We start from the raw sequence: 25,929 nt of genomic DNA, 5'->3' as shown, positions 1-25,929 counted from the left end.
CCAATCGGGAGGCCCCGCCCCCATCCTGCCAGGCTCCTCCTTCCAGAGCCGGGCTGCCCCCGCCTCCCCTCCCCTCCCCCTCCCAGTTCCTCTCCCTTCCCCCCACCCCCAGTTTTCCGCGTCCCTACAGCGTGGTTCCCGGCCTGACCCTGGCCCGAGGGATTCCTGTACTCTCGCAGACTGGGTCCTTAGGAAAGCCCGCTGATGCACCCCGGCCTGGAAAGATACCTGGCCGCCGCCCCTTCCATCAGCTCTCAGACCGGGGTTCGAATTGTGCCTCTGATGTCAGAGAGCTGTGCCGTTTTGGGCAAGTCAGCAAGATGGTGCTGTGGAATGGATAGCGCGCTGGGCCTGGGGCCGGAAAACCTGGGGTCGAATACAGCCTCAGACACCTAACCGATGGTGACCCCTTGACGAGTCACGTGACCGCTTGTCTGCCTCAGTTTCCTCGTCTGTAAAATGGGTGCAGTAATAATAGCCCCCCACTTCCCAGGGTCGTTGTGAGGTTCAAATGAGATAATATTTGCAAAGCGGTTAAACCATTATGTGAAAGTTGGCTGTGATTAAGTCCCTCGATCCTCCCCGAGCCTCGCTTTTCTCACTGTGCAATGAGCAGGCTGGACAAGATAGCCTCAGCGGTCTCTTCCAGACACGTACGATCCCATGATTCTTTCTTTACTTAAAAAAACGTTCTTAATCTAGCGAACACCCAACAAAACGGGCACCTCCGTCCAGAGCAGAACGAGAGAGGCCTGGATGTGAGACCGTGAATGTCCTTCAGAGCTGGCTTTTCAGGCACACTCTAGAATAAGGTCAGCGTGTAGCTTGCAAAGCCGCTCTGCTGGTCCGTGTGTAACTCATGCCTTTGGACCTTCTGTTTTCTTCTCACTTGGGGAGGCAGGGTGGGGCTGGGGGGCTTGACACTCTTATTCTGAAGCTCCTTTCGCTCCTACCTCCTGTCCTTCTTTGGGAGAAAAAAAAAGGAAGAAAAAGAAAATCCTTGCAACAAATATTCCTAGCTAAGCAAAACAAATTCCGACATCGTCTCATTCCTCACCTTCAGTCAGTTGGTAAACATTTATTGAATGTCTGTCTACTATGTGCCAGGCACTGTGCTATGTGCTGGGGGATACAAAGAAAGGGAAAAGACTATCCCTGCTCTCAGGGAGCTCACAGTCTAATGGATGAGACAACATGCAAACAGTTATGCACAAACAAGATTTTATATATAGATACAGGTATGCACACATATGGGATAAATTGGAAATAACAAAGAACAAAGGCATTAGAACGAAGGCGGATGGGGAAAGGCTTCCTGTAGAAGGTGGGATTTTAGTTGTGTCTTGAAGGAAATCTTCAGTCCATCACCCCTCTGTCAAGAAGGTGACAGAGGTCACCTGGTCATGACCTCAATGTAAAGGACCTCAAGGTGGGTAGCATGTTTCATCACTAGCACTCTAGAATCATGGTTGAACCTATGATTCTTTTTTATGGTATTTTATTTTTTCCAATTTCACATAAAGACAATTTTTAACATTCCTTTTTTTAAATAAAATTTTGAGTTCCAGATTTTCTCCCTCCCTCCGTAAGACAGCAAGCAGTTTGATATAGGTTATATACGTGCAATCATGTAAAACATATTTCCATATTAATCATGTTGTAAAAGAAGAAACAGTTTGCAAAAAAAGAAAATTATAGTTTGCAAAAGGAAAAAAAATTGAAAAAAGAAAGTGAAAATAGTCTGCTTCACTATACATTCAGATTCCATCACTTCTTTCTCTGGATGTCGATAGCATTTTCCATCATGATTCTTTTGGAATTGTCTTGGATCGCTGTATTGCTGAGAAGAGCCAAGTCGTCAATCATAGTTGACCATTGAACAATATCGTTGTTACTATGTACAATGTTCTCCTGGTTCTGCCCACTTCACTCAGCATCAGTTTCATGTAAGTCTTTGCAGGTTTTTCTGAAATCTGCCTGCTCCTCATTTCTTATAGCACAATAGTGTTCTATTACATTCATGTACTATGAGTTGTTCAGCCATTCCCCAATTGATGAGCATCCCCTCAATTTCAAATTCTTTGCCACCACAAAAAGAACTGCCACAAATATTTTTGTATATGTGGGTCATTTCCCTTTTTTTATGATCTCTTTGGGATACAGACCTAGTAGCGGTTTGCTGGATCAAAGAGTATGCAGTTTGATTGTCCTTTGCACGTAGCTGCAAATTTGAGCCTATGATTCTTGAGGGTAGGGACCCTTTGTCTTTGTATCCAGGGAGTTCAGGAGATGAAGGTGAGAAGAGAAGGATTCCAGGCAACGTATAATGACCTGTTTTCACGCCGTCATTTTGGCTCTACCCTGCAATGTACAGGATGTTCCTAAAGTCTGGACACATAAGCAAAAATGCATATTTTCAAGAAATGAAATGAATGAAATTTTCAACCACATTTTATTTAATTGGAATACTAACAAATAACATCTTTGATGTGATTTCCTTCGTTTGTGATGCAAAGGTTGATGCGCTTTGCAAGATTCACGTGAACTCGATGCAATAACTCCACATTGCCATCAATTTTCCTATGTGTCCAGACTTTAGGGACACCCTGTATAATGACCAATGCAAAGGCACACACAGAGAAGGGTGATGGAGTGTCCTGCGTGAAGGAAAGGGAGAAGACGTGTTTGGCTAAATGGCAGTGTGCAAAGGAGTGAGGTCCATTGAGGTTGAAAAGCTAGGTTGGGACCAGGTTGTGATGGGCTTTACAAACTCAACAGACAAGTTTCTATTACACCCTACAGGCATCAGGGAGCCACTGGAATTAAGAGAATGACACAGAGAGAAGTGTGCTTAAGAAAAATGACTTTGGTAGCGGTATGTAGGATGGGCTAGAGTGGGAAGAGAATTCAGGCTGGTTTTCAAAGCAGCAGAGAAATTGGAGATCAAATTGCCAGCATTTGATGGGTTATAGAGAAAACAAGGGAGTTCCAGAAAAACACTAACTTCTGCTTCATTGACCATACTAAAGCCTTTGACTGTGTGGATTACAACAAAACATAGTAAGTCCTCAAAGAGATGGGAGTACCGGTTCATCTTACTTGTCTCCTGAGGAACTTGTATGCTGGCCAAGAAACAACGGTTAGAACTGAACATGGAACAACTGACCAGTTTAAGATTGAGAAAGGATCATGACAAGACTGTATGTTGTCGCTTTATTTAACTTATATGCAAAGTACATCATGCGAAATGCCAAGCTAGATGAATCAAAAGCTGGAATTAAGATCTCTGGAAGAAAATACCAATAATCTCAAATAGGCAGATGATACCACTCTGATGGCAGAAAGTGAAAAAGAATTAAGAAGCATCTTGATGATGGTGGCTTGGAGAGTGTAAAAGCTGGCTTGAAGCTTAACATTAAAAAATACTAATATCTTAGCAACTGGAGATTACTAAGTGGTCAGGGAGCTCACATTCTAATAGGAAGGTCAGCATGTGAATAATTAGGTACCTACAAGACATATAGAGAGAGTGGATGGAAGGGAAAACACTATTAGGTGGGAGAAGTAGTCACGAAAAAGGTGAGGTTTGAAATGAGTGTTAAAAGTATGGGCAGCTAGGTGGCGCAGTGGATAGAGCACCAGCCCTGGAGTGGGGATTTCATATCAGTTCAAATCTAGCCTCAAACACTAGACCCTGGGCAAGTGACTTAACCTTGATTGCCTCCAAAAATAAAAGTCAGAGGAACTTAGGGGTGGGGGTAAGGAGGTGGAGCATTCCACCACTACTAGTGCAAAGGTGGAGGGTCCTATTAGAAGAACAGCAAATTAGCCTGTGTAGCATAAATGAAGCAGAGTATTGTGTAAAAAGGCTGCAAAGGCGGGAAAAGATCAAATTGTAGGAATCCTGAGAGGCCAGAGGGGCCCCCCCTTCAAAACTACATTGCTAATGAAAGAAATTCACTCTTCTAGGTCTGCAGCAATCTAGTTGAAATCTCCCAAGGCTTAGTTTTTTGTTTTTTTTTTTTAATCTCTTGGGGGCATGGCTAATTTATTTGCTCAGTTAACCGGAGTGGTGTCCTTTACTCAACCAGAGAGATGTTCATTCTTCATAAACGGATTATAGGATGCTAGTTTTGTTAACACATTCAAACCTCATCATTTGTGATGACATTCTATGATTGTATCAACTGAGCTGGGAGGAGGAGAGCAGCAAAGAAATCCTACCCTACCTAACTTACACTAACTACTCCTATGACTGTCTCTTCTTCCTTCTTCTTTGAAATCCTTCCTCAAAACCAGCTTCTTCCAACTGTCTTTTCATGGACCCTTTGGGGTCCCCGAAGAAAACAAATGATGTATCTGGAACCATAAATTTGAACTAGAAGTCCGAAGACTTGGCTTCTATTCAGTCTTGCCACATCCTACGTGACCCCTTTAGATTTGCTGTTGTTTTCTCATCTGTAAAATGAGAAGGGTAAAAAACCCCAATCTATGCCCTTTTCTAACTGGAGAAACTGGTACCATTCATTCAAACATTCCTGTATTCAATAGACATTTGCTGAGCATCTATTATGTGCAAAGTATGTGAAATAGAAAGCTCTCCAGGAACCTACAATCAGGTAGGCTGAGATAAGACATGCTCAATGAAAGACATAAGGGAGACATGATTATTTTCTTCAAATATTTCTATCTTTGAGTTGGTTCACAAGTTTCTTTGTATCCAGCATTTTTGGCTTTGGGTTAGGTCTTTCATTCCTCAGGTGAAACTTTCCCCAGATCCTTTGATTGTAATTCTGTGACATGCTATCCTGGTTACCCTCTTCTGGACCTGATCCAGTTTGTTAGTCTCTCTTTTTTTTTAAGATTAATGTATTTTTAGTTTTCAACATTCATTTCCACAAGATTTTGAGTTACAAATTTTCTCCCCATCTCTCCCCTTCCCCCCACCCCAAGATGGCATGTATTCTGATTGTCCCTTTCCCCAGTCTGCCCTCTCTTCTATCACCCCACTCCCCCCTATCCACCCTTCCCCCTTACTTTCTTATAGGGCAAGATAGATTTCTATACCCTATTGCCTATATATTTTATTACCCAGTTGCATGTAAAAAAAAATTTTAACATCTGTTTTTAGAATTTTGAGTTCCAAATTCTCTCCCTTCTTCCCTCCCCACCCACCCTCCTTGAGAAGGCAAGCAATTCAATATAGGTTATACTGTTTCGTTATACAAAACATTTCCATAATAGTCATGTTGTAAAAGACTAACTATATTTCCCTCCATCCTATCCTGTCCCCTTTTATTCAATTTTCTCCTCTGACCCTGTCCCTTTTCAAAAGTGTTTGCTTCTGACTAACCCCTTCCCCAATCTGTCCTCCCTTCTATCATCCCCCGCCTCTTATCCCCTTCCTCCCTACTTTCCTGTAGGGTAAGATACCCAATTGAGTGTGTATATTATTCCTCCTTAAGCCAAATCCGATGACAGTAAGGTTCACTCATTCCCTTTCACCTCCCCCCACTTCCCTTCTATTATAACAGCTTTTTCTTGCCTTTTTAATGTGAGATATTAGTGTCTCTTAAGATGCAGTGGCCAACTCTATTCCATTGTTGGTCTTCTGTTATGAGCTTTTCAAAGAGCAAAGTGGCAATGTGACAATGAGTCACAATAATTTCATTACTAAGGTTATATCCTGAATGTGATATTAAAAGGAGGAAATGGTCTATGCTTACATGAATTTTAGCAAGTCCTTTTTTTGGCAATAGCAAAAAGAAAAAAAGAAGAAAGGAAGGAAGGAAGGTAGGAAGGAGGGAAGGAAGGAGGGAAGACTTATAAGTCCAACAAGTTTTTGGTGTCTCATTTCATACCACTAAATGATATTTTCCAAAATATTTTTTTGCCATCCTCCCTCATACCCACCGTTGAATTGGCCTTATCAAATATAAAAATTGGCTTAATTTGGAGGTGGAAGTGAAGAGGTCAAACATTCCATAACCACCAGTACAAAGGTATAGGAATGAGTCCCATTAGAAGAACAGCAATCAGCCAGTACAGTGAAACTTTTGAACTTAATTCTTTTCTCCCTTGTTTCTGACTCAGTGTCTACTTCAAATTCTTCTCTGTTTAAAAATTAAAAAAAAAAAATTCTGATCCTCTTTTTTTCAGAGGTTCAAACTTTCTGTCTCTATCTGTATATGTCTATTCCTCTGGGATCTCTCTGTCTCCCTAAATCAATCTGAGCTGGAAAAGTGACTCATGAAGATTTTTTTTCTTCGATTTCATGAATAGGATTCGATGTGGCATATTTTCTAGAACTTTTTGGAGGAGATGGGGAAGTGGAATCTCCATGTGATATATTTCTTTGTCATTCTGCCACTCACACAGTCACCATCCTAATTCAGGCCCTTAATAATTCATCTGTCCTCACTCCAATCCAATGTTCATATAGCTGACAAAGTGATTTTCCTAAAATGCAGGTCTGATCATGTCACATCCTTCCACAGGTGTGCTGGAACCAGTTCAAACTGGCTCTCAATAGGGGATTGCTAAATTTTCAGTGTGAGTACTTACACCTTGGGATCCCCAAGCTATAAATCAGGGCTTGGTTTATTGTTCCATTGATTGCCTTGACCTAAGAAAATGTTGGAGAAAATGTTTATAATTCAGACTAAGCTTAAAATTGTATTGGTGAGTACTTTTTGGAGAGCCAGTTGTTAAATATTTACCAGCACACATTACTGTCTCCTTCCCCTTGCTTGATAAGCTGTAGTGGTTTTGTCTTACACCTAGAATCATACCATTCTTCTTGGTATCAAAATTTCTTCATGGCCCCTTCTGCTTTTCCAATCTTCTTACATATTACTCCCTTCCAGCAACATTGGCCGACTCGCTGTTTTGAACATACAAGACCTGAGTTTGGACACTTAATAGCGATGTGACCCTGGACAAATCACTTAACCTCTTTCTACCTCAGTTTTGTCATCTGTAAAGTAGGTATAATAATAGTACCTATCTCCTCAGGGTTGTTGTGAGGATCAAATCCAATAATATTTGTAAAGCTCTTAGCACACAGAAATCAGAGAAACAGGGCCCCACATAGTAGGCACTTGATACATAGCAGGCATTTAATTAATCCTTTCCCCCTTCCCTTTCTCCCAGCTTTGTTTCCTTATATTGGCTGTCTCCCGTGTCTGGAATGAACCCGATGAGCAATGAATGGGTTGTGTAATCTGCACCCTTGGAGGGAAAAGGATACTTACATCCATGAGAGATCATAAATCCATCGAAGGATCAAAGAAGTTAATTGTTAATTAGAAGTTAATTGTTAAATTCATGACAATTAAGAGAAAATACGGTGCCCAGAAGTGAAGACAGTACTGCAGTAAGCTCAGAGACTGTCTCAGAGTACAGTGGGACTATCACCTCCCTCATCAGTGAGACACTTGTTCAGTCATTTAGTTGTGTCCGAATCTTACTGTCCATGGGGTTTTCTTGGGAAAGATACTTCAGCAGCTTCTCATTCCCTTCTACAGGGACACTAGGCTTTAACGAATGCAGCTTTTGGGATAAACAATATATTGTGATGTTACACAAATAATATGTGTTACAGGAAAAGCAATGAGTTCTTAGAAGAAAATAGATGTGACCAAGATGAGGAAAAAAAAGCAAACCCACAGTTTGACAGTTGTCACTGGCACAAGACAGTTAAAAAACCAGTCAGAAGGCTTCCAGCATCTACAGGAAATATGTATTAGGGCTTAAGGGGCTGAAGCAGAATGACAGGAAGGTTAAGCTAGCAGGCTGGCTGATCCTTGAGGGAGGGAACGGGAAGGGTAGGGAAAAGAGTGGGAAAAGGAGGAGGAACAGAGTGGACAGATAGAGGAAGGCTGGGAACTCATGATAAGAAAAACTCCAAGAGAAATGCTTGCTGCTTAGAGCCCAGGGAATGGGGGTGACCAAATTCCGGTGAATTACCATGACTGCTCTGAAAAAAAACAAACCCAAAAGCCTAAAACCTGGTTCCAAGGTAAGAGAAAGCAAAATGAGGGGATTTGTAATGGATTTGAAAGGAAGTTCTGTGTAGAGGAAAGAGTACTGGACTTGGAGTCAGCCAAGACCTGCATCTGACCCAATTTTGACACTTACTATATTATATGACCTTGGGCATATCCTCCACTTTCCCTGAGCCTTGTTTTCCTTGTTTGTAAAATAGAGATGATAGGACTGAAATATCTCCACCCCACTACCTTGTTTTGTTTGCTTTTGGAGGCAATTAGGATAAAATGACTTCCCCAGGGTCTCACAGGCCTATTTTGAACTCAGATCTTTTGACTCTAGGTCTAGCACTCTATCCACTGTGCTGCCTAATTGCCTCTGTGGGAGCTTTTGACATGGTTGTGGGGTGTAGGGGGAGAGGTCTGCTATGCTATAATGGAAATATTGCTGTTTTTGGAGTTGGAAGACTTGAATTCAAGGGTTTTTGTTTTGATTTTAGGCAATCAGATTTAAGTTACTTGCTTAGAGTCATACAACTAGTAAGTGTCTGAGGTTGGATTTGAACTCAGGTCTTCCAGATTCCAGGGCCGGTGCTCTATCCACTGTGCAATCTAGTTGCCCCTTTGATTTCATATTCTATTGTGTGACTTTGGTCAAGTCAATTCCCCCTTTCTCTACCTCAATTACTTTTCAGCTATAGAATAATCTGAACCACCTCCCTTATGGTACAACAGATAAATTGCTGAACCTAGAGTGAGGCTTCATCTTCTTGAGTTCAAATCTACCTTCAGATCCTCACTAGCTCTGTGACCCCCAAGCAAGTTACTTGACCCTGTTTGCCTCAGTTTCCTCCTCTGCAAAATGAGCTGGAGAAGGAAATGACAAATCGCTCTAAGATCTTTGCCAAGAAAACCCCAAATGGGGTCATGAAGAGTTGGACATGACTGAATAACAACCTTGTCATCAAGAGAGTAGGTTGGGAACCTTAAAGGGGGAGTAGAATACGACAGGGTAAATAGAAACTCAAGTTGTGAGGAGGATGTTTTGCAGTATGTAAAAGAGGAAGCTCTGGATGAATTCGATGAGTATCTTCTCTTTTATCCATTAATCAGCTTGATGAAATTAGAGGGAATGTGTCTTTGTCTAAATGTACCTTTCATGGAGGTGAATCTTGCGCTGGGGACACAGGGAACTCCTCTAGTTGCCTCCTAGTGATTGAACTGACTCCAAAATAGCACATCAGGAATTCTCAAACTTTCCGCCTTCACATTTTTAAAGAGATGTTGAGATCCCCAAAGAGCTTTTGCTTATGTGGGTGATAGCTATTCATATTTACTGTACTACAAATTAAAACTGATAAAAGTTCACCTATTTATTAGCTCATTTAAAATATTTATTAATTCATTTAAAAACAATAGCAAATACATTATGTTAATATATTTTTAATGAAAAGTAAATATATTTTCCAAAACAAGAAAAATTAGTGAGAAGAGTGGCATTGTTTTCCATATCTTTGCAAATCTCTTTAATGTCTGGCTTATTAGAAAGACAGCAGGATTGTCCTATCTGCTACTGCATGCAATCTGTTGTGATATGTTGCTGTGTGGTTGAAGAAAATCTGTCCTCACATGGATGCATAGTTGGAAGAGTGAGGAGTACTTAAATAAGCAAATAATATCTTAGTATTATTTTTTTTTGGAATCTTTTTTTTTTGAGGGGGGAAGGCAGGGCAATTGGGGTTAAGTGACTTGCCCAAGGTCACACAGCCAGTAAGTGTGTCATCTGAGGTCACATTTGAACTCAGGTCCTCCTGACTCCAGGGCTGGTGCTCTGCGCCGCCTAGCAGCCCCTCTCTTAGTATTATTATTAAGGAAATAGTTTTGACTTTGTGGATCCTCTACAAGTTTCTTTGAGACTCCCAGACCACACTTTGAGAACCCCTGGTATAGGTCATTGAGAGTCAGTGGAGAAGAACTCTTGTTGGAAGGACAATCCAACATTATGGCTATACAAAGTGGACACTGACCCAATTATGTCCTAGCGCATGGTGGGGAATTTCCCTCCCCCACTAGACTGCTCGGGGGTCCAGACTTTCCCCAGCCACTCCAACAATTCCTATCTCAGGTGGGAAGGGTGGAGTTGTAGGGCTAAGTGATCCCAACCTACCTTGGCCTGGGGCCTTGTTCCAGGATCAGCCTCCACCATCAGGACTGAGGGCAGGACAGTAATAGCCCAGCAAGGCAAAAGAGGAGTAGGCTCTTTGGAGAAGGGGATCACCAGTGTGGCTGTTACCAATGGAAGACTCCAGCCAAGTTAGGAGGGAAAGGGGGAAGTAGAATGGCCCATTAATCTAATGCATTCAGTGATGCATGTTTCTGTATTTTTGTTGCTCACTTGTTGTGACTCTTAGTGAATCTATTTGAGGTTTTTTTGGCAAAGACACTGAAATGATTTGCCATTTACTTCTCCAGCTCATTTTACAGATGAGGAAACTGAGATAAACTGGGTTAAGTGACTTGCCCAGGGACACTAGCTAGTAAGTGTCAGAGGTCAAATTTTCACTCAGGTCTTCCTGACTCCCATGCCCTACCCACTGCACCACCTAGCTGCTCCTCTGTATTTGTTTAGGGGCTCCTTTTTCTGTGGTAGATGAAATAAAAACTGCAATACCTGCTATCGATATTGTACACTGAGTACCTTTCTGAAGAGTTGAGAACTCTATTACCGACATTTGGGGAAACAGACAGGAACGTATTTTGGAAGATTTTACAGGAAGAACCCCGGGTAGGGGCAATGGGTCTAGGAAGAGACACTGACCCTTTGAAGTCAAAACTCAGGATCTAACTGTCCCTATGAGTCCAGGGGTCCTTGGGGAAGGGGAGGGGGTCAGGATTGAGTGCTGGAACCGGGGCACAGCAGGGCAATGGAAATAACACGAGACTGGGTGTCAGGAGACCTGGGTTCTAATTCTATCATAACCCTTCCCATTCTGGGCCTTGGTGTCCTCACGTGCAAAACCAGGAGGTGGGACATTAGATGATCTCTAAAGTCCTCACGAAATAGAACCACTTAAATTGTACGATTCTAGGGTAGAATCCCCGACTTGGAGTGGTAAATTGGCTTTCAGGGATCAGGAAGATTGTTTATTGGCAGTCGGTCCGCGGCAGTGGGGGGCCCCCAGGCGTGGGAGGCTTGGGGTCACAGCCAGTGGGAGAAAGGTGCCAGGAGGGGGAATTTTCCCGAGGGTGGGCGGCAGGGGCGGGGCGGGCCAGCTCCTAGTGTCACTCGGCTCGGCCCGAATCCCGAAGCCGGGGAAGAATGGGGCGGTCCCGAGGCTGGGCCCTAGGACGGGGCGGGCCGTGGGCACTGGGCCCGGGCCCCGCCCTCCCTCCACCCTCGCCACCTGAGACAGGTGGAGTCGCCGGAGCGGCTGCAGGAGTCATGTCCCTGAAGGAGCCGGACCCGGAGCCGGGGCCCCCTGTGGAGTCAGCGCCGAGCTGCCCGGTGCACGCCCAGGAGCTGAAATGGTTCTGCAGCGCCGATCGGCGGCTCGTGTGCGCCGGCTGCAAGGGACTGGGGGGCCCGTGCCGCGAGCACCACGTCCGGAGGGCGGAGGAGCGGGCGGAGGAGCTGCGGGTGAGCGCGCCGGGGCTCGGTGGAAGGAATGGGGCGGTGTGTGGGAGAACCCCCGGGGCTGGGCGCTCCGCAGTCCGCGCGGTCAGCTTGGCCGCCCTGGAGGGAGAGAGCCGGGACTCGGTCCCTCCGGAATGCGTTGCGGGGCGCGGGGAGCCCCAGTAGCAGGTGGTGGAGACGGCTTGAGTGTAAGCATCGGGGCAGGTGGACAGGCTGAGTGTGCAGTATTGGCTTAGGAGGGCCGGTCATCTCAGCCCGGGTTCCCTGTATCTCCCAGCATAGTGGGCGTCCGTCTCCTGCATTTTCCACCCCCGGTTGGAGCTAGGGAAGGGACATCTGTGAGTGTTGGGGCGGGGAGATGCTGGGGGTTGGGGAGAGATGTACTAGAAGGCCTGGGCACGGGCAGAGCCTGGGAGGCTGGGAGCTGGCTGGGAGAGTCAGGTAACTGGAGAGGGGGTAGGTAGGGAATAGTGGTGAGGGGAATGGGGGTGGATGGAGGCATAGCTGTTGGGCCACTAGCTCGGTTGGAGCTGCTGTTGGTCAGCCTGGGCTCAGGGAGGCAGCAGGGAAAGTTCTTCCAACTGATGCTAAAAAAGCCCTGAGGCTGATATACATGCGAACACCCCCCAAAGCAAACACTGTTCCTCACTTCCACATAGAATTATCCACCATTAGAAAGGAATTTAGAAATCATCTTCCTTTTATTGTTCAGTTGTATCTGACTCTTCATGACCCCATTGAGAGTTTTCTTGGCAAAAGATACTTGACTGGCTTGCAATCTCCTTCTCGGGCTCTTTTTACAGATAAGGAAACTGAGGCAAAGAAGATTAAGTGACTTGCCCAGAGTCACACAGCTAAGTGTCCAAGACCAGATTTGAACTCAGGAAGAGGAATCTTCATGATTCCAGGCCCTGGCACTCTATCCACTATGCCACCTAGCTGCCCATCTTCCTCTAAGTTCCAACTAAAATCCCACCTTCTACAGAGAAGCCTCCCCAACCCCTCTCACAGTGCTTTCTCTCTTTTAATTTTATCCTTGTATCCTTATAAAATTCTTGTATATAATAGCTGTTAATTGTAAGCTTTCTGAGGGCCAGGACTGTTTTTTTTTAACCTCTTTTTGCATCCCTATCACGTAGGCACTGTGCTTAATAAATATTTACTGAATGGAATTGAATTGAATCTAGAGAAGACCAATCCTCTAATTTTGTACATGAGGAACATGGGGTTCAGAGCTGAGGTGACTTGGCCAGTTATCACACATTGGCAGGGGTGGATTGAAACCTCAGGGTGGTAGAGTGCAAAGAAGTTTCCTGTTGCCTTTGGAGACTGCTTTATCCCTTCTTGGCTGCCCTTCCTGTTGGTTTTAACTAGATTTCACCTGGATAAACTTGGGCAGGGCAGAGTGTAATTGTTACTGGGACACTCCTACCCCTTTAGGGATGGCCACTAGCTTGGTTAACATAAATAAGGTGGGTGAGAGGTTTGAAGGATCTTGGGGGGAGAGTCCTTTTTTAATCCCCCCCTTACATTAGCTTTATAGGACCACAACAGGTATCCTCTGGGTCAAGGTAATCTCTCTGGCTGGTCCTCTCAGGTCTCTGAGCATTAAGGAGGCCCCTTCAGACTGGACTGGAACTGGGACTGGAAAATAAATCCTGAAAAGGGTTTTTTTGGTTCCCCCTTCTACCCACTAGATGCCATAGAAACTCAAAGAGAGGGCCCAAAAGTGTATAGATGGCATCAGAAATTAGCCTCTGGCACTAACTCCTTAGCTCATTTGAAACTGTTTCCTAACCTCCTTACAGTTTGGCTAAGTAAGTGTTTTTCTTTTACACCCTTAAGTCAAGCCCTATGGCATGGGGGCAGTCTCTGGAGGCCCAGGTTAGGTTCTTGCTCAAACAGCCGCCGACCTAGTGATGAAGAATTTCGTGGAATCTTGAAGGGGCCTCAGAGACCTTGTAGCATGGCTATCCAATCTGCCTGGAAGACCTCCAAAGACTAGGAGCTCACTCCTCCTGAGGCAGCCCATTCCCCTTTCTATCATATCCTGGTGGGGTTGTCCTGAGGAAGGAGCTTTGGGAATCTTAAAAGTGCTTATAGTAGTGTGAGTTGTTATTGTAATAACTGGTAGGAAGTTTTTCCTTTTGGAGTTGTCTCCCCCTGACTTCCTCCCTAGCCCCATATTGATCCTCCTGCCATCTGGAGCCAAGAAAAACAAACCTGTTTCCTCTCCTGGACAGTCCTTCAGACAGTCCAGAAGTCCCACTCACCCACTCCAAGGCACCTGTGTATCACCAACCCCTTTGGCAGTCTGGTGAAGCTTGTGGACCCCTCCTCAGAATAACATTTTTAAATGCACAAAATAAAATATATAGGATTACAAAGGAAATCAAGTTTGGTGAAAATAAGGATGAATGTTTTTCCTATCCAAGTTCATGGACTCTGGGAAGGGTCCATGGACCCCAAGTAAGGAACCCCTGATCCCAGTGATGGGATGTAGGCTGTGGGAGCCCCCTTGAACTCTCCTTGAATCTTCCCACTAGATGAGGAATTTGCCTGCAGCCATAAGCCTTTCATTATTGCTCTGCCCAAATCTCTGTTACCCTTAACCTAGCCTAGCCCAGCCTTTCCTTGTAAGTTACCCTCCAGATGCCTTCAGCTGCTTCCCACCCTTGATCCTATCCAAATCCCATTCTCTTGGTTCCTGGCTTCTGACCTCTGATCACCCCTCCCCTCCCCATTCTCACCTACATCCTCTCTAGATTTGACCTCTAGTCACCCCAGGCTACTGTCCATTCCCATCAAGGTCCTCCTTAGATTCAACCTCTAGTCACTCTGGGCTACTGGTCATTCCCTAAACCTTCTACTGAAGTGAGAAGGGAATGCACTAATGAACCCTTGTGGGACAAAGGAATTGGAATAGTTAGTAGTTCAACTTCCCAATATCCAGGGAAAGGACTAAGGAGTGGTGATCATTGTCTGAGTGTGGGCTGGATGGATAGATAGATAGACAGATAAAGCATTTATTTATTAAGTGCTTTACCTTGTGCTAAAATGCAGACATAAGCAAGCAAGAGTTGCTGGCCTCAAGGAATTTACATTTTAACAGAGGAATACTATATATATAAAGGGAGCTGGGAAGGGGATAGAGAAGTAGGCCTTTGGAGTGGGCCAGGTGGGGAAGTGGTGTGGAGGCTTGGCCCCTGCCCATGTAAGGCAAAAGATGACTTGACCTAACCAAGCCAAGGCACCAAAAGCTGGGTCTGGGTTACCATAGAAAGGAGGTGTAGCAGAGGCTGCTGAGAAGTGGCTTAGAGGCTGACCAGATCCTCCTCCCAAGATAAGGCAAAATCTGATCTGTCAGAGGAACAACTTCACTGATATAAGGTCACCCAGCTTCAGCCTAAATATTTTCAATGGATGACAGGAATCTTTCTTCCCTCCTGCTCCATCTTTTTGCATAGATCCAATTGTTGAACTAAAATCCCTCAACTTCCCCCTGGAGCCACAGAAAGTTAAGTCTAGTCCCTTCTGCATATGCTGCAAGCTCTTTGACTATAGATAAAGATAATAATCTTGACCTCCTTACATCTCTTTATTGTCTCTTTTCATCATATCCTGCCTTGGGCAATTCTCCATCCTGTATTGGTCTTCCTTTATCGGGATGGTGTTGAGAATAAACTTTATTTTTGGGCCTACTGCCTATTAAGCACCTACTTGGTGTAAATGTTGGGAATCTAGACAAAAATGAAAACTGCCCTTGCCTTCAGGCAGCTTACTTTTGTTGTCTTTGTTATGTTAGGTGGGGAAACTAAGAGCACAGATAAATGTGTGTAAATATGTGGGAGGTATGTGGGATGTATGTAAGTATGTGGGAGGGTCATTAACAATTCATTTGGGAGTTGTTCAGTCTTTTCAGTCTGAGCCCATTTAGGGTTTTGTTGGGGGAGATCCTGGAGTAGTTTGCCATTTTCTTTTCCAATTCATTTTACAGATGAGGAAACTGAGGAAAACATGTTTAAGTGACTTGCCCAGGGTCACACAGCTAGTAAGAGTCTGAGGTCAAATTTGAACTCGGGTCTTCCTGGCTCTAGGCCCTGAACTCTGTGTACTGTTTCACCTAGCTGCTTTCAACTGGGGGTGCTCATCTGGGAAAGGCATCTAAGGGATGCCATTTGAGCTGAGACTTGAAGGGTGCTTAGGGATCCTTGCAGGTAGAAACAAGAAGAGAGTGCTGTCCATACCAGGAGTGGTACCTGGGAACGAAATGGAATGTCATATGTGAGGAATAGCCTGTTTGAAAGGAAAACTGTGTGAGAGGGAAGAATGTGGAATTAGCCTACAAAGACAGGTTGTGATTGGGTATGGGTGAGACTTTTGCCCCTTACCCTAAAAGAATTTGGGCCTCATTTGTCTACAGGCCGGGTAAAACCCCACTTAGGGCTTTCCTTGAGTTTCCCCCACTTGATCTATCATTCCATCTGTCATTCGCCTGAGGCTATAAGCCTTCTGTTGTTGCTATGCCCAGTTCTCTCTTACCCTTAATCTAGCCTAACCCTTCATTGTGTGTTATCTCCCGATTGCCTTCAGCTACTTCCCATCATTAATACAATCTTGGTTCCTGGTCACCCCAGACTACTGGCCACTCCCATTAAGAGCCTCCCTTGACCCCGCTTTCAATCATCCCAGACTACTTGGCCAACCCTGGATCCCTCCCAGTCTTTCTGTATATATGATTCATCTCACCTCCATTAAGGTGCTCAGATTCAATCCAGCCTGCTTACATTAGTGTTACAAATGTTCCGATTCCTTAACAGTCTGGCCAATATGGCGGATTTTTAATAAACTATGTTTTTCTTTGGCTGAAAGAAGGCTTGGGTTGAATTCATTTGGGCAGGACCCATGTATTGTGATTTCTGGGTCTCAGCACCCCTAAACCTCAACAGTTGGAGCTGGATTGTGAAGGGCTTCACAGTTTCTATTTTTTTCATTACTAGACTGTAAAGGGTAAACAGTGTTTTTTACTTTGGGACCCATCACAGCACTCATCATAGAAGGTACCACGAACAGGTGTTGCCAAAACTGTGATTGGAAACGCCAAATTTTCTGCCTGAAATCCTTCAGCATCTTCCAGTCCTTCCTCCTGCCATCTCTGCCTCAAGGGTTCAGGGCCTACTTCCATCACCTTGACTTGTCAGTGGCTGGTAAAGGTTCAGGGCCTCACTTCCTTTATTGATTGGCACTTCAACAGAGGTCACTGCTCTGAACTAAAGGAAGAGATTTCATTTGGTGGATGTGCCAAAGGTAGAAAGGATTAAAGGTGGGGATGGGGAGTGCGGGGCTTGGGAGTAGGGAGAAGAGGGGCCAAGTCAAGGCTCTCTCCTCTAAGTAAGGGTTTAATAAACACATGTGTTGTGGAAGCCTCTGCCCAGACCCCAGCTGTTGCCTCTTTTTTCAGAACAAGATAGTGGATCAGTGTGAGAAGCTGCAGCTACAGAGTGCTGGCATCACCAAATACATGGCTGAAGTTTTGCCTCGGAAAAACCAAAATGCAGCGGTAACTTCCCTCTCGTTCCTTGACCCTCTTCCTGGGAGTAGACTCTGGGATTCCTAGGCCCGGATCTTGGCTTCTCTAGCCACAAGAAGCCAGAGCCCCTGGGCTTCTCTTCGCTGTCACCCTAAAGTGGGTGGGTACCTGGCTCCATCACTACTGAGTAGATCTGGATATTCTGGGAAGGATTACTTCCTTCCTGCCATCTCTTAGGCATGGCTTTCTTTCCCATCTGTTAGAGGAGTCTAGCCTCTAGTTCAATACAGGGGTTAAGAGTCAGTGGCTATAAAAGACTCTTGATGACAGGATTTCAGCTATTAAAAGCATGAATAATTAGAAATCACAGATAATTCCCCTAGATGCATGCATTTTTCTAATGCCTCTTTTCCACAAACCCTTTTTTATTGTATGTGCTCCTCAAAATCACTTCTTTTTTCACCTTATTCACTCTGTTAGTGTTGTGGTAGGTTATGCACTCTGAATTGCATCCCCAGTTGTGAGAATAGATTGTCAAAGAGGCAGCTACACTCAGCTCTCTTTGAATCATGGGATGTTAGGATGGGAAGAAACCTTAGAACCAAGAATGTTAGAACAGGGAGGGACTGTAGAAAAGTGTGCAGTCCAACCCTCTGCATTTATAAATAAGGAAACTCAATAGATGAGGCTCAGAAAGGGATGCGATTTGTCTGTGGTGAGTTATACTGTGAGTTCAACAGATAGAGCATATATTAAATGCTGGGGATACCTATGAGAGCCCTTGAGAAAGTTACAATCTGATAAGAGGACAGTGCATAAAAGGGAAGTGAAGAGGAGCAGGGAGGAAGGGTGCCCATGAGCAGCAGGTGAGTTAGTGGCAGAAGTAGGGCCAGAATCCCGAATTTCTTTGCACTGTAGTAGACTGAGCTGACAAGTAGTCTTTCTGCCCTTGACTTGCTGGGAATCCTTTGGGATTTAAGAATGCTTTCCTTGGCTCCTTTTCTGCCCTCTCCTCTCCAGACCATGGCCAGTGGGGCCCGTGAGGTGGTGATCCAGCGGCTGAGCCTGGTAAGGAATGTGTGTGAGAGCGAAGAGCAGCGGCTGCTAGAGCAGGTACATGCAGAGGAGGAGCGAGCCCACCAGAGCATTCTGACCCAGCGGTCCCATTGGACAGAGGCCTTACAGAAGCTCGGCACCATCCGAACCAAGCTAGTGGGCATGCTCACTGATCTCGATGACCACAGCCTTATTGTAAGCCAGGGCGGGAGGTTGGGGTGGGGACATGTTTATTTAGTTTTATTTAGGGTTGGGGCAAGGGGGGAAAGGAGATGTTACAATGGAAATTTTGGGGAAAATTGAAGTGTACTACATTCTAGGGCCTTTTACAGATTGAATGGGGTGATTTGGAATGAATTCATGGAGTGAATGGGGTCATAAATATAGAGTACATAAATATAAATATAGAAAACAATAATTCTAATGTTTGTTATATAATGAATGAATGAAAAGCATTTATTAAGTATTAAGTGCCAAGCACTGTGCTATATACAAGGATGAGAATCATACATGTAAAGGCTCAAAAAAAGCTAGAAAATTTTGGAGAAAGCTTTTTGTTTATTAGTTTGTCTATTCAGCAGCCTCTGATTTTCCTTCCTTCTCCTCCACCTTTTTTAAAACAATTCAGAAAAACACTTTTTTTTCGAGTTTTATTTTCTTGACCAGTCTTTAGTTGGGACCAACACCAGGGACAACTGGCATTTTTTTTTCTGGCACTGTGTAGATACAGGCCCACCCTTCCCTTCAGAAGAAAGGAAGATGGCTAAGAACTTTCAGCTTTCCTTTTTTCCTTTTGGAAGGTTCCAGTGGGAAGAGAGACAGGCAGGAAAAAAGAAAGGACCAAACAATGAAACTTATTTAAAATGACATGAGCCTTAGAGGGAAAACATAACAGAGGGGTCTCCTGCCCTGAAGTATGGACTAAGGAAAGGCATTGAAGACATCTGACTTGTCCTGCTCAGAATCACGATTTGAAAGCTGGGGAAATGTCTCCATTAGTTAGTTGGTACAATCATTCAGTTAGCAAATATGAATGAGAGGCTTCCAAGTTTGTGGCGTTCTTCTGGTGCTATGGGGGATACAGAGATCTGTTTATTCATTCAACAGACATTTTTTAAGCATGCTAAGTCCTGGGGGAGAAACAAAGTTAAAAACCAGTTCCTGTCCTCATGGAGCTTACCATCCATTAGAGGGATAAGACACTAAGATGATTATAAAACCCCAAATTATTTGATGAATGCCCAGGAGAGATGCAAAACAAAAGGCTTGGCGAGGTTCAAGAGAGAATGCTATTGATCAAGGGAATTAGGGAAAGATTCTTGGAGCAGTAATCATCTGAGCTGGGCTTGATATGGCAGGAGATATACAAAACACAGTCTCTGGCCTGGAAGAGCTTAGCCTAGTTGGTGAGAGTAACTACAGGAAAAGATAATGAATAATACAGGGCAATGCATATGAAGTAGTGCAAGTGGGTATAGACCATGAATCCTGTAGGAGTTGAGAGAAGGATGAGATCACTGGGCTGGGGGAAGGGGAGGTGGTGGGAAGGAAATGCCTGGAAGAAGTGGGACTTGAGGGATGGGTAGGAGTCAGTAGGTAGAGAGGAATGGGAAGGGCATTTCAGGTGGGGGGAGCCACCTAGACAAAGGCCTGAAGGTAGTAGGGCAAAGAGTATTTGGGGGACAGTGAGTAGACCAATTTGTCTAGAGCAGAGGGGTTTGTTTGCTTCTTTAGGGGAACAGTAAGAGGCCAGAAGGCCAGAAAAAGGAGGTCAGAGCCAGATTGTGAAGGGCCAGGCTGAAGAATATAATCTTATACTGTAGGTAACTGTGGGTCACTGGGGGGAGATACATTTGACCACTGCGTCCAGAAACCAGGGTTATAGGACTCTGCAGTCATCCTGGGATCTGCTGTTTCTGGTGTCCTTGTCAAGGTTGCTCATCAGGTCTGAGTTCTGTGACAATTGACAGGAAAGGAGAAAGGTCACTAATTTCTTTCTTCCCCCAGACTGGGTTTAATGTATCTAGTTCATGACAAAATGCAGGCTTTCAATGTCAAGAAAAATATCTAACTTGCTAAATGATTTTTTTCTCTTTACAGCAATCAGAGCGGGAGATTTTTGAGAGGTGAGTCAGTGACTTGTTTCCCAGAGCCTGTGTAAACCTGGAGCCAGGCAGGTCAGTGTGGGTCAGCATATAGAGTGGGACCAGTATGACCAGTATGAGATCTAGATTCTAGTCCTTGCTTTGAAACTACCTTGTATTACACTGAGTAAGTCAACTTATTTGGCAGTCTCAGTTTTCTCTTCTATAAAAAGGGTAAATGAATTAAAATGAACCCTAAGGTCCTTTCTAGTTCCTAATCCTATGAAACTATGGGATAGATGTCAGACTAAATGATCTCCTCCAGTTCTTGAATCCTGCGAGACTGCTCCTTCTTTGAGGACATTGGTTTTAGGACAGTAGCACTGAAATAAGTTTTGTTTTTACCTTACAGTCATTCTCAGATAGGGAACAGGACCCACCCCCTAATCAACTACCATATTTGCTGGCCTTTCTTGTAACAAAGAAAGACAGTTAAGACACATCTGATCATGTGTACAACCTTCTATAGTCCCCTACCTCTCTATTACAAGGAGGGGAGAGGGAAGGTGCTCTCCTATCTCTTCTCTGGGGTCAAGATTGTCACCGAGGCTCTTTTTCTACACTCTCTGTTCGAGACTGCAATTGTTGCTTGGGAGATACTTGTTTTTCAGCTTAAGGATTCTAGGCATAATTGGCATAGAAGTTTGTGGTATAGGATGATGATTCTGAGTCCTGGGGGCTCAACGAAAGACCTGGGATGAAGTATCGATGTGTCCCTTACCCTTGGTATCCTCCTTGCCTCCTCTTGCTGTTTCACACATGGGTTGTTAGGACCGGGCTGAGAAACTCCGGTACTTTCCCCACAACGGCTGCCAATTTGAATCTGGATACTTTCTTTTGATACCTCAATGTGGAACAGCAGCAGCTTTCAGAAGTCTTCAAGTGACTAGCTGGAAACTTGCTTGTCAAACTGAGAAGTGTCATCTGCTTTGGGGAGGTGGCGGCGGGGGGGTGGTGGGATAAGCTGATGTCTCTCATTCCCTGACCAGGTCTAGGCTGTGACCCGAAACTGTGACATGTCCACCTATCTGAATTAACCCTCCCTCCCCCAAGCTAAGCTTCTTAGCCTCCAGCTGTATCTAGCATCTAAGCCTCTCCTTTAGGACTCCATTAGTCTGGAGTGAAAGCTTCTCTCCTGAAGGGTTGAGGTTCTGAAAAGGACTTGAAGGAAGGATCTATCCCTGCCCCCATCCCGAACTGGAGGGCCCTGCCTAGGATGGGCAGCTAATTGGAGATGCAGCACTGTCAGGAGGAGACAGTTCCTCTCTTGTCTTTATTACAAAGAAGCTTTGTTGGCCAGAGACTCGGCAGGAAAACTAGCTTTGCCCTTATCTAGGGCTCTTGTTGCTTTATTTCTCTTTGCTGTCTTCATTTTCCCATGTGTGATTCTCTTTTTGAAATCAATTTCTTCCAGGCCATTTGAGCTATCGCCATTAAACCTTGAGGCCCCTTTAAAGCTAGGGTGACTCTAATTAAATTCAACAGACTTTCACTAGGCACCAGCTATGTGCAAGACATTGTGTTCTAGTAGTTTTGGGGATAGAAAGATAGGGACTGAAATCCCAAGAGTTTAAAATTTAGTAGGAGAGATATGATTTGGGCACACATAATTCGAATACAAATCAGAATGGAAATATAAAGGAGGAATCCAAAGAAAGGTCTACAAGAAATTTTATTTCATAGACTTAGAAGCATCATTGAGGTCCCCCCCCCCCATTTTACAGATGAGAAAACTGCGGCTCAGAGAGGTTAAGTGGCTGGCTAAGGGTCTCTCAGCTAATTGGTGTCAGAGGTAGGATTCAAACTCACTTCTTTCCAAATACCAAATCCAGTGTTCTATCCATTGCACCAAGCTACCTCTCTGAAAGATCACTTCTTCAGACAAACAGTGAGCTCCTTACTTAGGTGCAGTGATATATAGCCTGGACTTACCTGGGATTGGAGAAGGGGGCTATAAAAATTGGGGAAAAAGGCTGTCAGGATTGGCTGTTCTAAAGTTCCAAGATGGCAGAATGGTGTGGGGCAAAGGGCTATGAAGCAATCCAAAGTCCACTTCGATGGAGAGTGCCCCTTGGGCAGAACAAGGAGGGAAGGTCTGAGATAACTTCCATGCTTTACTTCCAAGTTATTTTTCCCCTTCCCTGTTATCTACACACACGTTCAAATCTCCTATTCATATAATTCATTAATTCCAGCTAGTCAAGAAAAGTGATCTGAATAAACTAACACACACCTAGGTATGAAGGTTAGTTGTGCAACCTCATATTTCACAACCTCTCTGTTTGCATTGTAACCATTGATGGTAGCAAGACATGGATTTTAGGCAGCACTAGCACCTGTGTGTGCACATATATTGGGAGAGGAAGTGCCACACCCTGAGCTCCTTAGCCTGATGAAATGAGAGGTCTGGAGCAGGGATTCTCTATACCTATGAAGTTAGACCAAGTAGGTGGATGTTGTGAGGTCTAAGGCTATATCACTGGGATTCCCCTAATGATACTGGAACTGGTAAAGGAAGTCACCTCTTATTCTTTCCTTCCCTCCTTTGAAGTCCTCAGGGATCTGGTGATGCTCATGCTCTAAGGATCTCTTCCATGGATGAGTGACTTGAGGATCCCTCTTGGACTGGGAGGGCCTTGTGGGGTCTGCTTCTTTTCTCCTATGTGGTTCAGGCCCTTTGTCCCTTGTAGAACATTCTGGAATTTGCAGTGACCTTCGATGTTTTCTTCCATTAGGACTGAGGAAGCTGAGGGAATCTTGGATCCCCAGGAATCTGAGAAGTTAAATTTTAATCAGAAATGTGTGCGAAGCCCATTACTAACCCAGCTCTGGGCATCAGCTGTTCTCTGCTGCCTCTCAGGTCAGGATTTTGTTCTCTGGTTAACATGTTAAGGAAGATTTTGTGGCTGACTTGCTAGGGGGCTTGGCTTTCTGGGTTTGTAAAACTACATGTCTGGGAGAGGTTGGATATATAAATCAGTGTGATCCTTCCCATACAATCACATTCTTCCCCATCTTTTGTGTTTGGGCCCTCCCCTGATAGTATCCCTGGTCTGGGCCTATCTGTCCTTCTACCAACCCCTTCCTTCTTCAGGTCTTTGGCCTTGAAAAGCTGCCAACACAAAAGATAGGATAAATTAATATACCTTAAGGAGTTATGTGCTGACAGATCTAATGTTATTTCTTCATAGTGTACTAGCATTTTAATAGAGGACTGTGCCTAAATCAGATGAGGTGGCATAGTGATAAGAACCATAGACTGAGAGTCAAAACCTGGTCTTGGCTCTCCCCGTCCCTGGCTCTGTGTCTTCAGCTGAGCAACTTTACCTCTTAGACCTTGGTTTCCCCATTTGTAAAATGGGGCCTGATCAATCAATAAACATTTATTAAGCCCCACACTTGGTCCTAGGCACTATGCTAAGCACTAGGGGAGCAAAGTCAAAAACAAAGCAGACCTGCCCTCAAGGGTCTTACATTCCATCAGGGGAGATATACATATAAGTAATTCTAATATAACAATATATGTATAAGTAATAATAACAACGTCGTCCTGCCTACCTCACAGGGCTCTTGTGTGGATTAGATGACAATTAACATATGGATGGTATCTTTGTTACTATTATTGAGTTTCTGAAGAATCTGGAGGATTAGACGGGAACTCTTATTGGAGAGTTGGTGAGGGTGGGGGAGCTCAAAGAAGGCTTGGAAATTTTCCTTAAAAACTACATTTCCAACAGGTACTGAGGACATTCGAGTGGATGAGAGGACCATCAGTCCCTTTCTCCAGCTGTCAGAGGACAGGAAGACCCTTACCTTCAACCCCAAGAAGTCCAAGGCCTATGCAGATGGCCCAGAGCGCTTTGACCATTGGCCCAATGCCCTGGCCTCAACCTCCTTCCAGGGTGGGCTTCATGCCTGGATGGTGAATGTAGAGAACAGCTGTGCCTATAAGGTGGGAGTCTCCTCGAGCCAGCTGCCCCGCAAGGGTTCTGGCAATGATACCCGCCTTGGCCACAATGCATTCTCCTGGGTGTTCTCCCGGTATGACCAGGAATTTCGTTTCCTGCACTGTGGCCAGCACCAGCCTTTGGCACTGTTACGCTGTCCAGACCGTATTGGGGTGTTATTGGACTTGGCAGCAGGTGAGCTGTTGTTCTATGAACCCAGCTCAGGTGCCCTCTTGTGTTCCTACCACAGCCAGTTTGAGGGTCCTATCTTTCCTGTCTTTGCTGTGGCTGACCAGAACATCTCCATTGTTCAGTGATGGCCTTCTCTCACGATGCTCAAAGGGTTCCCTCCCCAACTCACCCTCAACATCATGATGCCAGGTTTCCCCGTTGTGCATGCCCGGTAGCCATCACCAGAGGCAGATAGTGGTGGGAAGATGGAACTGAGGTGGGTTTCACATCTGGGTCCTACTTTTCAAGTACTTGGGTGTTGGTGAGGTGCCCGCCCTCATCCCAATGTGCCACAGGTCTCTTTTCCCTAGCATCCATTCTTAAAGTACCTGATATGGGAGGACAGGGAAAGGTGATGAAGGAATAGTGGAAAGAAAATTGGGCAGGGAGTCAGATGCCTAGGTTCTGGTCTCAGCTCTGCCACTGACTCATTGTGAGATGCTGAACAAGTTGTTGGATCTCTTTAGGCATCAATCTCCTCATCTCTAGGGGCAGATGAGCTGAAGGGATCATTAGCTGTCACATTCTGTGTACAGACTTCACTGGCGATTATTTTTTCTGGTTTCCCTGGCAGTGACTGCTTGTGACTGCCAGGTCTATGTTTATAACCCTTTTACTTCTGTTCAGGGACTCACCAGGGTCCATTGTCTTGCCTTCTGGATGCAGGGTGCTCCTCAGGCCCCTACATCCTAGGCTCAGTTAGGTAGGCTCTCCTACCAGGTGCTAAATTTAGTGGGCCAGTCATGCTGGGAGCTGCTGGCTTTTCCCAGTGTTCTCTAAGGGGTTGGGCACCTGAATAAGGAACTTGAGAGAGGAAGGCAAAGAAGCAGGGATGCCTGATGGCAAGGCAGGCTCTTGAGAAGGTGCCTGGCTATAGGGAACATTTAAATTATTAAAAGGTTTTGAAAAAACAAAATCAAATTCTTGGTTTCTTCTGTCTGTGTCCTTTGCTGGTACCTGGGGACCCCCATGTCCTGACTGTACCTCCCATTCCCGCCAGGGTCCTCTCTGGGAGCTTGTTGCAGTTATTTGTGCTAGAAAATGCATGCCTTCTCTACCCACATAAGAGGGAATGATGAAAAAAAATACTGGGCTGGAGACTCAGGAAGTCTGGGTTCTAGTTGTGCCTTTAATTAGACATGCTGCCCTGGAGCAACCTCATTGGATTCCTGGCCTGTTTCCTCATTCACAAGTGAAGGGAGGAAGGACTAGGGGTTCTAATAACGTTACTTGCTGCTACTGTGGTTATGTGAGATCAACAACACCAGCACACAGGAGGGCTGCTAGCACAGATTCTTTGATCTGCTTTTCTAAGGAAAGCAACTTTAAGGGGTTTACAATCTCACTTTAATTAAACATACATATACCATTCACTTAGTTCAGGGGGAAAAGTCAGCAC

The 25,929-nt window shown here is 44.8% G+C and overlaps 1 protein-coding gene across 1 annotated transcript; it reads left to right on the top strand.

The window, feature by feature from the left end:
* Positions 1-204: 204 nt before the first annotated feature.
* BSPRY (B-box and SPRY domain containing) lies at positions 205-24,941 on the top strand. The gene is given in 9 exon segments (XM_036749858.1): positions 205-264; positions 11,083-11,233; positions 11,236-11,374; positions 11,376-11,625; positions 17,084-17,182; positions 18,173-18,403; positions 20,309-20,334; positions 23,088-23,212; positions 24,090-24,941. Coding segments are annotated over 9 exon segments (1,608 nt in total). The 3' UTR covers positions 24,617-24,941.
* The last annotated feature ends 988 nt before the right edge of the window (positions 24,942-25,929 follow it).

This window comes from Trichosurus vulpecula, chromosome 3, assembly GCF_011100635.1.
Source record: "Trichosurus vulpecula isolate mTriVul1 chromosome 3, mTriVul1.pri, whole genome shotgun sequence".
NCBI lineage: Eukaryota > Metazoa > Chordata > Mammalia > Diprotodontia > Phalangeridae > Trichosurus > Trichosurus vulpecula.
Note: the sequence above shows the minus strand (reverse complement) of the source record. Positions and strands in the feature narration are given on the sequence as shown.